General features: G+C 40.5%; 1 protein-coding gene across 11 annotated transcripts in view; it reads left to right on the top strand.

Moving 5' to 3' along the window:
- Positions 1-11,887, top strand: part of Arhgap32 (Rho GTPase activating protein 32) — a 307,145-nt gene extending 295,258 nt beyond the window's left edge. For all 11 annotated transcript variants that reach the window (XM_058575244.1, XM_046432648.2, XM_046432646.2 and 8 more), the window contains 2 exons: positions 282-1,264; positions 2,529-11,887. In XM_058575244.1, coding sequence (XP_058431227.1) covers positions 282-1,264; positions 2,529-4,781 — 3,236 coding nt within the window. In that variant the 3' untranslated portion in view covers positions 4,782-11,887. The remainder of the gene's footprint in view (positions 1-281; positions 1,265-2,528) is intronic.
- The last annotated feature ends 2,022 nt before the right edge of the window (positions 11,888-13,909 follow it).

The following is a 13,909-nucleotide window of genomic DNA, read 5'->3' on the forward strand; positions in this document are numbered from 1 at the left end:
TAAGCCTTGAAGCTTGTGTTTTAAGCAATCTTTTCTGAGCCCCCTCCCCATTTCTGTAGCAATTCAAGAGGAGCTTGCAACCTTTAAGCACTCTTAGTTTTCCTTCCAAACGAGATGTATTTTCTACAGCATTTGCATGTGGGATAGAAGATCATGGATTGCCATTTTGAAATATGGAAGGCACCTGTTTTTAAATAATCAAGTGGGGAGTGTTTGGCTTTCTGTATAGGATAACGTAAGCTACCTTTTCATTCTCATTTTTTTTCCCAATTTCCCACTAGGAGCAGTTACCCATGACCCCCCTCAGGAGCCTGTTCCTGTCAGTTCAGTCTCTCTTATCCCACCGCCACCGCCTCCGAAAAATGTCGCCCGAATGTTGGCGCTAGCATTAGCTGAGTCTGCGCAGCAAGCCTCTACTCAGTCACTGAAGAGACCAGGGACTTCTCAGGCTGGGTACACAAATTATGGAGACACAGCAGGGGCTACAGCTGAAGATAAACTGCCCAGTCCGTACTCTAGTATTTCTCTAGATAAGGCCTATTTCCAAACAGATCGACCAGCAGAGCAGTTCCACCTCCAGAACAATGCACTGGGAAACTGCAACCAGCCTCTCCCAGAGACAACAGCTGTTGGGGATCCTACTCATACCAAGGTAAATGAATCTGGGGAGCAACTCCACCAAGTAGACTTACCAGGAAACCATCTACATCGAAACTATTTATCTGGGGACCCAGAAAAGGCCAGAATTACTTTAGTTCCCTTAACAGACTCAGAAAAGTCTGATGATCATGTAGGTTTCCCTGAAGACCAGGCTGGGAAGACCACTGTGGCAACCATCCCCTTCGTAGAGCAGGACCAGTCTGCACTCCATTTCTACAGTGGGGATCAGTCTCCTGCCTACCTTGGTGCAAGTGTGGATCAGCCCCATCACCCTTCAGAACTTGCAGACCAATCTTCCATGCCTTCAAATTTGCCTAGAGACAAAAGCTGTCCTCTTTCTGGGTCCCCTGAAGAGAATACCAGCACAGCCACCATGACTTACATGACAGCGACTCCAGCAACAGCTGAAATAAGCACCAGGGATGCCAGCTGGGCTGTGAGTGAACAGCCCACTGCCACTGGGTTTGCTGTTGCTACCCTTCAGCGCACACACAGAAGTCATCGCCCTCTCCCCCCGCCTCCTGCCCAGAGGACCACAGAGCAGCTGCCAGTCGCGGGGCAAGTACAAGCTGCAGCCAGTATAGGACTGAATGATTCCCACAAGGTAAGAAGAGAGAAGGTTGGTGAGATGAAATATGCTTTCCCAAAGGTATGTCATTTTTCAGCAGGGTGTGTTGTTATCTTTGATAACAACTTTATTTGAATACAACATAATTTTTAACACTTATGGCAGGTTTCCATGAAATACTTCTGGTTTGAAGTTAGGGTTCTGCCTTTGCCTGGCTGCTGCAGCAGTTACTAAATGACTACAATTTTATACCTGGTACCTTTTCTTCCTACATTTCTTTATGGTTATACAAAGGGATAACATGAGACAAACTGGGCTTTAGCTGTCATGCATGTGGGGGTTTTTTGTTTTTTGTTTTTTCCCTTTTGGAAATCCATCACTGACTCACCGTGACTTTGGGCAAGTCATGTATGAGTACGCTATGCCAATCATTCCCATGTACTCAATGAAAATGCCTCACTCTGAAGATATCTCTGCCTGTTTTAGAAGTGTAAAAGATTTTAGTACATTAGGATTTTTTGTTATTTTTCTCAACCTTAACCAGCAGATTGCTCCATAATCAAGTATGTATTTTGAAGAGAGAGTGTTATATACAAAATGCTAAAAGTTGTCACACAGGTTTTTTTTTTTTTTTTTTTTTTTTGTGGTCACCTTCAATTGAAAGGACTTAAATTCTTAAATTTCTGGTCCTTCCTTGGAGGATGCTAGTTCTAGCAATTACTTTTCAGAGAGAGCTTATTTGCTTATTTCTGTGAGGATTGTATTTGGCCTATGGGTCCACAAATGAGTTGGTCAAAGGTAGGGAGAGAGATAACCTCTGACTTGAATGCCACCTTGGACAAGTCACTTGTCTGTATTAGGGGTTCACAACTTCTCTCTATGTCCAACTGTGAACCACTTCCAGATGATAGAATCATTATATTTATTGAATAAAGTGTTCTTGATGTTGAGACTAAGCTAGAGCAGTAGGGCAAATATTTATTTTTAAGCTTGACAGTGTTATTTGACAAACCTTTCGGTCTTCACATTAAGACATCATCATAGGCAACCTCCTCTCATATTTAAAACCCATCACAAATGGAGAAAACCCTGAACAGTTCTCCAGAGATGGTAATATACCAGGTAGCAGCATAGGCTCTTTTTCCTGCCAGTGGGAACAGGTCCAGTACAACTGCATGGCTTGGGAAGGTTAAAGCTGCTGCCTAAATAGCCTCAGTTTGTGAGTTACAAATTAATAGCATTTGATTTCATAAGGGGAGTGTAAAAAAAATGGACTCATAATATTTTCATCTTTGAATAGGTTCACGGAGTAGTTCCAGCTCCAGAGAGGCCACCTGAACCTCGAGCCGTGGATGACCCTGCACCCATCTTTGTCAGTGATAGCTGTGCAGCTGCTGCTCAGTGTCCTATGGTTACTACTGCTCTCCAGCCAGGCCTGCCTGAGAAAGTGCGGGAGAGTACCAGGGCCCCACTGCTCCACATGCGAGCCGAGTCCTTCCCTGGGCACTCCTGTGGCTTTTCTGCACCAATGCCCCCCACCAGAACAATGGAGAGTAAGATGGCTGCCGCCATGCACTCCAACAGTGCAGATGCCACTAGCAGTTCAAATTACCACTCCTTTGTCACTGCGTCATCAGCCTCAGTGGATGATGTGTTGCCTTTGCCACTGCCTGTCCCACAACCTAAGCATGCTTCTCAGAAAATAGCTTATTCCTCCTTTGCTAGGCCTGATGTCACCACTGAGCCCTTTGGTCCAGAAAACTGTTTGCATTTCAATATGACTCCAACCTGCCAATTCCGTCCCCAGAGTGTACCTCCACATCATAATAAATTGGAGCAACACCAAGTGTATGGTGCCCGATCAGAGCCACCAGCCTCCATGGGTCCTCGTTATAACACCTATGTGGCCCCGGGAAGAAACACGTCTGGACACCACTCTAAGCCATGCAACCGGATGGAGTATGTTTCTTCTTTGAGCTCCTCAGTTAGGAATGCTTGCTATCCTGAAGATATTCCACCATACCCTACCATCCGAAGGGTGCAATCTCTCCATGCTCCCCCATCTTCCATGATTCGTTCTGTTCCCATTTCACGGACAGAAGTTCCCCCAGATGATGAACCAGCCTACTGCCCAAGGCCCCTGTACCAGTTTAAGCCATATCAGTCCTCCCAGGCCCGCTCAGATTATCATGTAACTCAGCTTCAGCCTTACTTTGAGAATGGACGGGTCCATTACCGCTATAGTCCATATTCCAGTTCCTCTAGTTCCTATTACAGTCCTGATGGGGCCCTGTGTGATGTGGATGCCTATAGCACAGTACAGTTGAGGCCCCTTCATCGCCTGCCAAGTCGTGATTTTGCTTTCTACAATCCCAGGCTACAAGGCAAGAACTTGTACAGTTACTCTGGTTTGCCTCCACGCCCGCGGACCAACATGACTGGCTATTTCTCTGGTAATGACCATAATGTAGTAAACATGCCTCCATCTGCTGATGTAAAGCACACCTACGCCTCGTGGGATCTAGAGGACATGGAAAAATATCGCATGCAGTCTATCCGGAGAGAGAGCCGTGCACGGCAGAAGGTGAAAGCGCCTGTTATGTCTCAGTATGACAACATGACGCCAGCTGTGCAGGATGACCTGGGTGGGATCTATGTCATCCATCTGCGCAGTAAATCAGATCCTGGGAAAACTGGACTTCTCTCAGTGGCAGAAGGAAAGGAAGGGCGGCACCCAGCCAAGGCTGTGAGTCCTGAGGGAGACGACCGCTTTTATAGGAAGCATCCAGACCCAGAGTTTGACAGAGCCCCCCACCATGGAGGGTATGGCAGTATACAGGCAGAGAAGCCAACCCTCCCTCAGAAGCAAAGCAGCCTTAGGAATAGAAAGCTTCATGACATGGGTTGTAGTCTCCCAGAGCACAGGGTGCATCAGGAAGCAAGCCATAGGCAATTATGTGAATCAAAAAATGGGCCACCATACCCCCAGGCAACTGGCCAGTTAGATTATGGGCCCAAAACAATTCCAGACACTTCTGAGCCAGGCAGCTACCATAATTCTGGAGGGAAATACACCACAGGGCAGGAGTCCTTAAGATTGAACCACAAAGAGGTGAGGCTCTCCAAAGAGCTGGAGCGGCCCCGAGCCAGGCAGCCACCTGCCCCTGAGAAACACTCCAGAGACTGCTACAAAGAGGAGGAGCACCTCACTCAGTCAATGGTCCCACCCCCTAAGCCAGAGAGGAGCCATAGCCTAAAACTTCATCATACCCAGAACATGGAAAGGGACCCCAGTGTGCTGTACCAGTACCAAACACACAGCAAGCGCCAGAGCAATATGACTGTTGTGTCCCAGTATGACAACCTGGAGGATTACCACTCCCTGCCCCAGCACCAGCGAGGAGGCTTTGGAGGCGGGGGCATGGGAACATATGTGCCCTCTGGTTTTGCCCACCCACAGAGCAGGACATATGCTACAGCGTTGGGTCAAGGGGCTTTCCTGCCCACAGAGTTGTCTTTGCCACATCCTGACACACAGATTCATGCAGAATGAGCCCCGGGAGCAATAGAGTTGAAGCAGCCTCTGCTGGACAGTGGACTGTTCTATTTTTTTCAATAACCAAAAAAGATTAAAAAAAAAAATCTACAAAACCCCTGACCACGTTAAAAAGAAAATATAATAAAAGTAAACAAATCACCATCCTCCCCGCCCTTTCCTGCTTCATTACCACCTCTTTCATATATAGACTGTGTCATTTTTGTCTTTAAAAGAGATCTGAGTGATTGTAAAGCACTGTGTTGAAAACATAGTAAAGAAATTTGTCACAGACCGTACTTGCCATATAGGGCTAATTTATAAGAGCCTGAGGACTGCCTTTAACTGAATTTAAATTTAACTTTGTCTTTTCTTCTTAGCACTTGCTACCTAGTTCAGAGCAGTTTACATCTATTTCCTGGTGGGCTTTTGCATTTACTGTTATGTTCCTACGCCCCCATCAGTGGCTGCACAGCCTGCCCACATGGACACTTCTTTCCATTATCACTTCATTCATCTTGACCGAGAAGGGGCTTGTGTGTTAAATTATTTTTTTAGCCATCCTATATTAATAATTTATTAACTTTTGGTTGTATGTTAAATTAGAGTGGAGAAAACTCCCTTATCTTTCAGATAAGTCAGACAATTGGAGCATTATAATTAAAACATAAAGAAATTAAGACTTTAAACATTCAGTAGTCTCTTCACAGTGAGCAAGCTCATGTCACTACAGGAGGGATTTTTCAAGTTAGAATTTAGGGAAACATCCTAGGCAGAAGAATGTGAAATTCTTATTGTCAATTAACTTTATTAACACCAGAAAGCTGTATCATTGCTTTTAATGTGATGCCTGACTGCAGATTCCCCCCACCCAATAATATTTAGTAAATTGAGATTCCAGTAAAATGTTAACAGTACTTGTTCTTCTAAATTAGCAACCTTTTCCAATTAAAGAAAAAAATAGCGTGTTATGACTGTTTTCAGGAATATAGATTTATGTGATAATTTCTGTTTCTAAACCAGAGTATATGTTCCCTAGGAATTCTTACAGTAACTGCAAATTATCTGTACTGCATGTCATTGTTGCAGTAACCACCAAGTACACAGCCCCATGTCACCAGTTGGAGTTCCAGCAGCTACCATAATGTTCTAAGGAGTCACTCAGTATATGCTTACTCTGTATTCATATGATCACGGTCTTACTGTAATTATCATCTACACCAGCATTTCAGGTATAGCTCTTTATAACTCTGTAGACATGTTAAACATGTTTAATATCTAGGACTTTCTTTTGAAAGTTCATTCCTTATCAGAGTAGGAACAGAACATCTCTCTAGCCTAACTCTACTCTTGTTTCCCAGCCCACCCACCGCAGGTCCACCAGACTAGCAGAACAGTCCTGTATTTACTGTGTGAGCTAAGATTGTCATTCCATTCCATAACTTGTGATAATACTTGAGTTTTATACATTCACATATTGTAAATGTTCAGTTTATAGAATACACAGGAGATTTTATTCCATTTACTGGATGATTGCTGCTCTGGCTTTTTAGAACTTGGAATTATCTTTTATTTAGAGCAAAAGAAGAAATCTTTTAAGAGGCTAAAATATGCTGCTATTATTGCTGTGAAATTGTGTAAAGATTAGGATTCATGCCAGTCCTCTTTTTTTAATTTAAAAACATGTGATTACATTTTAGGGGTTTATATTTAGAAAATGAAAAATTTCAGAGCAACATATTTATATATGAAAATACTCTATAAGGTTTTCTTTTGTTCCCCAGAATTGATCAGAGGGATGCAATAAAGACCAGAGTAAAGATCTTGAAAAAACAATATGTGAAATGTCTGTAGAAGTTTAGGCCTTTACATTAAGAGTGCAGGCCCAACTGATGTTAGAAAATGTTTATGTTAGGAAACCTGAGAGGATGCTTCCATCTGGCACACAAACACATTGGGTGCTACATTGAAGAGTTGGATCTCTGGTGAATATGCAGCACTAATTTTTTTTTTAACCTTATTCATCTTTTTATCAAGTAGGCAATCCCTTGCTCCTTGGAGATCATACCAGCCCTGAAAGTTCTCACCAGCAATCTGGATGTTAGCAAGAGGGGGCTGGTGTAACTAGTAGACACATGGCTTCAGTAACTGAGGGCCCAGAAAGAAGTAGTGAATGAAGTCCAGGCCAATTTTAATATCTGTGGATTTGTTGTCACACACACATTGTTTACTCCTGAAACTAAAATCAATTTTATAAATATGACATTTAATTCCTCAGAACAACTTCTTTATTAATAATGTCCTATGGGTTTGGAAATATCAGGTAAATATTTTGAATATAGAATAATGATTCAGATTACTGGTATAAGTGTGAAACACAAACTTTAGAGAAAGTCTATAGTTTAGTTAATTATGTAGCAACAGCCTTAACTTTGGATTCAGTTATTTGAAAGACTTTGCCCACATCTTTTCCTTCCTAATATGTGGGGTAGAAATCAGATGGCAAATCACTGTGAGCCAGGTTACCTCAGCATTGTTCACCTTTGTGTGTGACTTCACAAATACAGTAATTGAATGTTATTACTTTCAAATGTTGACATGGAGCATTATGATCAAGGAAGTGGAACTGCCTTATGCATTAAACCCCTAATTTATTGAGCCATGTCTCCAGATTTTATCTTTTTGAAAAAAACTCTTGATTCCACAGTTCAGTTTGATTGAGATAAGTATTCCCTGGATGTCTGGCTAGGGACTCTAAGAGTCCCAAGGATGCCATATTCTTTATAATAAACTTAATCTGAGCCTTATTTCTTACTGTATAAATTTCCTTTTCATTCACATATTTTAAATGCTCAGTTTGAAGAACTCCCTGGGATGGTCCCAAGGGTAAGGCCTGCACAATTCCTTAGGAAGGCAAAGCATTTTTAAATATTTAGGTCAGGTTGAAAAACTCTAGAGCTACTTCTGTGAAGAAGAGGGACCATGAATGTGAGTTGGGATAGAAGAGTGGGTATCACATTTGAAGCAGAAATAGATGCTTATGATATATATTTGAAATTTGCCCCTTTAGTTCAAGAAGGAGCCTGTAAAATCCATTTATCTGTTCCATCCCTTTAGGTCACCTATTCAGTATGTTGGCAAAGTATGGTCTGAACAGAGTGTGCAAGGAAATGAATAAGAAAGTCAAAGTATGTCAGAAAGTTTCTTCCAAATGGTTAGAGGCATGTGAATTGTCAGTACTGTGTAATGGAAATGTCAGGAATGATGTATTTTTAATATGTGCAAGATAATGTTGGTGTCCACAGAGGGTCTTTTTTTCTTATCTGCTTAGTACTGTTAATGTTCAAAGAATAAAAATGATTGTTTTACAGTTTAGATTCTGAGATAGCAAAACCTGATTTTTCAACCATGACCTGCATGAGAGAAGCACCCTAGGAAGTCTTAGATCATACTTTTGATTTCTTTAATTTATATAGTGTTTTTTTATGTTTTAATATTTTTGTGAACTGGTGTAAATTGTTAATGCATATAAGCTTGTGTATTTTTGTAAATAGTTTTGTGATTTATTTCTTGCCCCATATGTAAATATTTAGAGTCTCATTTCTTCCAGACTTATTTGAAGCTGAGTTGTGGGTTTGGGGTTTTGTTTGTTTTCTTGTTTGTTTGGGTGGGGGGTGGGGAGAAGGGATTTTGTACTTGGAGATGGAGATATCTTGTGGTTTAAAGCAAATGTCCCATGAAAGCAATTCAAATATCAACAGAATTATTTCAGGTTAAAACAGACTCTCTTGTGTATGTGGTTCTTTTTTGATCTTACATGAATTATAATTGATTCGCGATTAATTTGGGATATTTGAACCAGAAGACAGATATTTGTATGACATAACCTCTTATACCAATTATTTGAGGAGGGATCCTGTTTCTGTCTGTGCCACAATCCACTGCCTGACTAAATTCCCCACAGCTCCAACACTTAACTCTTCAGAACTGGAGAGGCTTCATGATCTCTTGTGGAAAATTCAGGCAAATGTGATGCCCCTAGGGCTCTTAGGAATATGTGCTTTTTTTCTGTGGCCTGGCACCCAGTGTGCTGACCCAAGGAGGTCAAATTGGCCTCTGAACTCAGAATCCTCCGAAAGGGTGTCTGAATAAAAAACATTTTTTAAGATTCTCATACAGCATATCAGATTCCTATCTTCAGAGTAAAATAACCAATAAAGAATGATCCTCTAGACTTAGCCATATGTGGTAAACTGCCTTGTGGATATTCAGTAGAGACTGTATCCATGAAATGAATTACTATAGATCTGAGCCAAGTGCCAACCTATAACCCACTGCCTAATAGGCTGTCCAGTCTTAGCCCTGTGCCAGTTCTCAGATATTTCAGTATCAACCAGGATTTGGGGGCAGGAAGTGGCAACTCTCAATATTTAGCTATTTTAAAACTAGTTTTCCTACTGGGAGTCAAAAGTTACAAATCATTCTTCATTTGAAAAAATTAAGAACCCACCCCTATTGGTCAGTAATCAGGAAAGCGGCCTGTTTAGTCCAGATGCCCCTGGTAAGACACCTTTGACATGTTCACTGGATCTTCCAATTTTATGGGACTCTGCTAGTCATTCCAACTATTTCAGCATTTATCTCATATCTCATACTGATGAACATATAATAACTATCCCCTAAAATATGTATTTATCACTAAGGAATTGGCGAAAAATGACACTAGTGGTGTTTGAGATTTTAGTCTTTTTTTCTGTAGGAAAATGCACTTTTTAAATATTAACTCCTTTCTGCAGTAAAATCTTGGGAATCTAGAAACACCAAAACATCCTGTATGTCTTCCAACATACCTCTAGGGGGGAAATAAAAAGCTTGAGGTTTAAATTTTATTTTCAATATTTTAATTAAAGTCTCTTCATAGCACATTTGAAGCCACAAACTTTGCTGCCAGTATACATCAAGATTCATTACTTATGTCTCTCATTTATGTCTTTAGATGACTATAATTTAGTGATTCCCTCATGGACATATTTGAGATAAAAGGAGTGTTTGCTTTTATACCGAATGCTCTCTCTTACTACCAAAATATATTTTATGTTCTTTGTCCTTTTTTCTTTTTAATACCCTTCTTGGCATTGTTTCTTTTATTATCTATAGACTTCCATCCTCTCCCTCTTTGTGGTTCTAGTCCCTCTTGGAAATCACCCAATTAGGTCCTCAAAATGGCAAACAAAAGGAAGTTCTGAACTGGGCACTTGAAAGGTTGTCCTGAACTGCGCAGCCTCTGCATCATCTGTTTGTTTGTTATTCAAAGGCCTGTTTTTTTTTTTTTTTTTTTTTTGGGTCTTCTAACAAGTGCTCTAATAGATGAGTTGTATAAAGTGAGATATTAACAGCTGTTTAGAAGGGAGAATGAAACAGACTTTATTCTGTTGTGAGGCATTCAGTCTGGTTAGGGATTACAGCTAGTACATTCGGTTGCGTTTAAGCCATGTGCTGTTTCAAATATTGTGTGTGAAAAGTAGAACTAGCTCTGGGAACCAAGCTACATCGTGCCTTCCTATCTCTCCAAAGCTTTTACAAGAACTTGTGTCACAAAATCAGCTTGTTTGACTTTGTAGTTTTATGTATTTTATCAGTTGTAGGCAACAGCATAGCAATGTTTTTAAGAGCTGAGAATAACTCTGTGCTTACTGACAGTGCCAGACACCAGTAAGCTTTTTGCATCTTCTAACTCACTGATTGCTCATAACCCATTGATTTATAGATGAAACTAAGGCACACAAAGATTGGTCAACTGTCACACAAATAGTGACATGGGGTTGAGACTTAGACCTGATACTCTAATGTAATGTATGCTCTGATAAAAGCAGATTTAGTGTTGGATAGTTGAATCCTATCTACTAATTAGTAATTGTAACCCCCCTACTAAATTACTAACCCCCTCTGAAATGATTTCTAACATGCTCACTAAGCCTTGGCTGTTTTCATCTCTAAAAGGGGAATAATGAGACTGTAGTAGTACCTAAGGGCTGCTATGGGAGTTAGATAATAGATACTTCTAAACAGGAGAACAAGGGCTGAATAAAACTTAACCAGAGTTTTTACTATGAATTAGTGCCAGACTATGCAACAGTTAAAAGGAAAAGGGTTAAATTATACGTAAATAATTCTATCATTAAGAATTTATTCAGGATCAACTTTTTTTATTAGAGCTTTATGGTTATACATAATAGTTGGGTTCATCCCAAAAAACTCATGCATGCATAGAAATCTTTTTCAGTTCATGATCCCTCTTTTTCCCTTTTATCCTTCCTGCCTCCCCCTCTCCTTCCTCTAATCTACTGGACTTCCTTTTACTCGTCTGTTAATTGATTGGTTCCTTATGTAATCTTATCCTTCCCTTCCCCTCTCCTTTATTTTATTTCAGCTTCATTATATGAGAAAACATTCTGACCTTTGAGTTTCTAAGTTTGTCTTATTTCACTTAGCATGATATTCTCCTTTTCTAGACTTTTACTGGCAAATGCCATAATTTCGTTCTTTTTAATGGCTGATAGAACTCCATTGTATGTGTATACCACAATTTCTTAATCCATTCATCTATTGATGGGCATGTGAGTTGACTACATAATTTAGCTATTGTGAATTGTGCTGCTATAAACAATGATGTCACTGTGTCACTAGAGTATGCCAATTTTAGATCTTTTGGGAAAAGACCCAGGAGTGGGTAGTTGGGTCATATGGTGGATCCATCCCTGGTTTTTTTTTTTGAGAAATATCCAAACTGCTTTCCAGAGTGATTGTGCTAGTCTGCAGTCCCACCAACAATGTACAAGTATTCCTTTCTCCCCACAACCTCTTCAGCATCTATGATTGATTGTATTCTTGATTATTGCCATTCTGATTTAATTTGCATTTCCCTGATTGCTAGAGATAGTGAACTTTTTTTCATGTATTTGTTGACCATTTTTGTTTTTTCTATTGAAAAGTTTCTGTTTAGTTCTTTTGTCCATTTATTGATTGGGTTATTCGGGGTTTTTGTTTGGGGTGTGTGTGTGAAGTTTTTTGAGTTCTTTGTATATTCTGGATATTAATCCCCTATTAAAGTAGTAGTTGGTCAAGATTTTCTCTCATTCTATAGGCTGTCTCTTTATGTCCTAAATAGTGCAGAAACTTTTTGGTTTAATGTCATGCCACTTATTGATTGTTGGTTTTATTTCTTGTGCTTTGAGGATCTTGTTAAGGATGTCTGTGCCAGAATCAATGTGATGGAGTGCTGAGGCTCAATGTTTTTGAAAGAAAGAAATTAAAAGGTTTTATGTGGTTGAAATAACTTGCAAGAAGCAAGTCTTGGTGGTTAGAGATGCAAGACATAATTTAGTGGTTGATGCTTGACAATGAGTCTTCGTGATAGAAGAGAACACCCTTGCTTACCATAAGGTCCAAGTAAAAAATGTTTTATTACAGTTCTGTAGTGGAAACATTTATCCAGATGGCACTAATTATAAACTATTCAATAGTGTACATTCTGCATTAGAATTCTGTTATCCATTGATAAATTATCTCTGTTATCCATTGATAAGTTCAGGGGAATGGTCTTAGGGACTTCTGAGCTGTGCCTTCTCGGCTAATGGGCATTAATTTATTCATGCATCCACTTTCTTGTGTTGCCCCATTTGCTCATAGGCTTATCGACTACATAATGTGGCAGGAATTAGGAACTGCTGCAGAAAAACAGTAGTGAGACTAACAGTTTGGACATTTTACAAAACAGTTTCTAAAGAGAGATGGCTTTGATTATCCATTTTAGGATGCTACAACAAAATGCTTTTCCAGAAAAGAGGCTATAGTGATTTTACTGATAGTAGCAAATAACCCTAAAAATTAATTGCTAGATGTACCATGTACCAGGCTATCTTAATTGTTTTGCATATATTAATTTTAACTTACAAGTTTTCCTAACAGTTATGTGAGATAGCATTCTTACTTTTTAAAGTCCCTTTACAAATAAAGAAGCTCAGGCCCAGGAAGTGGAATTAATGTGCCTGAGCCCATACCTCTGAGGTTCAGTGGGATTTGAACCCCAGCTCTCTAACTGCAGAGCCTGCAGTTCCTATCACTGTTAAACTGGTTCAAAGTGTGTCTTCAAAGACCAGGAATCCATGAACAAACTGTAGGGACAAGACACTGCTGTTGATTTGCAGGGAATGCGAACCCTCCCCAAGTCAGCATAGGTTGGGTTTATGCTGTAGTTGACACCACTGAAATCTCAGTACCTTGACACACAAAATAGGTGTATTATGGGTCCTGGTGACTCCAGGGAGGAGTTCTCTTTATAGCCCCTTGCAGTCCCTTACCTCGTTCCCTGGAAACATGATTCCTAGGACAATGTGGCAAGGGAAGAGAATATTAGAAGGACTGGTGGGAGTAGTTAAAATGCAGCCCAGAAGTGAGGCGAGTCATTCCTGCTCCCAGTGCATTGGCCAATGAACCTCCAGGGCCTCTCTGACCACAGGAGAAAGTGCAAGTTCAGCACACTGGACTACATGCCTGAAAAGAGAGTCAAGCTGCATAGCTATGTGCAGCACTGCTATCTACCATGCCAACCCGCTCTCTGCTCAGATTCTCCCACTGCATTGGTAATGGACAACTATAGTATTGTGTGGAAGAATAGTGCTTTAGCATTCTGGCAGCAGAGAGCAGTGATTAAAACCTGAGACAAGCTCAGGAAGTAAAAGTTCTTTGGGCAACAGAAACTGAAGGACTGTGTAGGTTATATCTGGCAGTTTGCTTGGCGAGATATCTCTTAGGGACCTTTGCCTTTTGGTAAAAGGTTGGCCTCACATCCACAAATTTCTGACCATAGCTTGGAGTAGAAAGAAGCTTTTGGAAGCAAAGAAAGGATGTGTCTGCCTACAGGACTGAAGAAATGGAGAAAGGCTTGCTAAATCTGAGTGCTGCTTGAGACCCCAGTACCTCCACCCTCCCTCTGTTTCATCATCACAATCTCATGGGTCTCCATGCTAATGCATGTGATCAGAAACCCTTTGTATGGGTACTGGAATGAAGCAGATCATCTTCAATAGAAAGAATGAATTCCATCATTTATTTGGTGTACTTTCATACATTACAAGCACATTTGG

This window comes from Marmota monax, unplaced genomic scaffold (assembly GCF_021218885.2).
Source record: "Marmota monax isolate L192 unplaced genomic scaffold, Marmota_monax_Labrador192_F-V1.1 WCK01_AAM20220418_F8-fsc00062, whole genome shotgun sequence".
Classification (NCBI taxonomy): Eukaryota; Metazoa; Chordata; class Mammalia; order Rodentia; family Sciuridae; genus Marmota; species Marmota monax.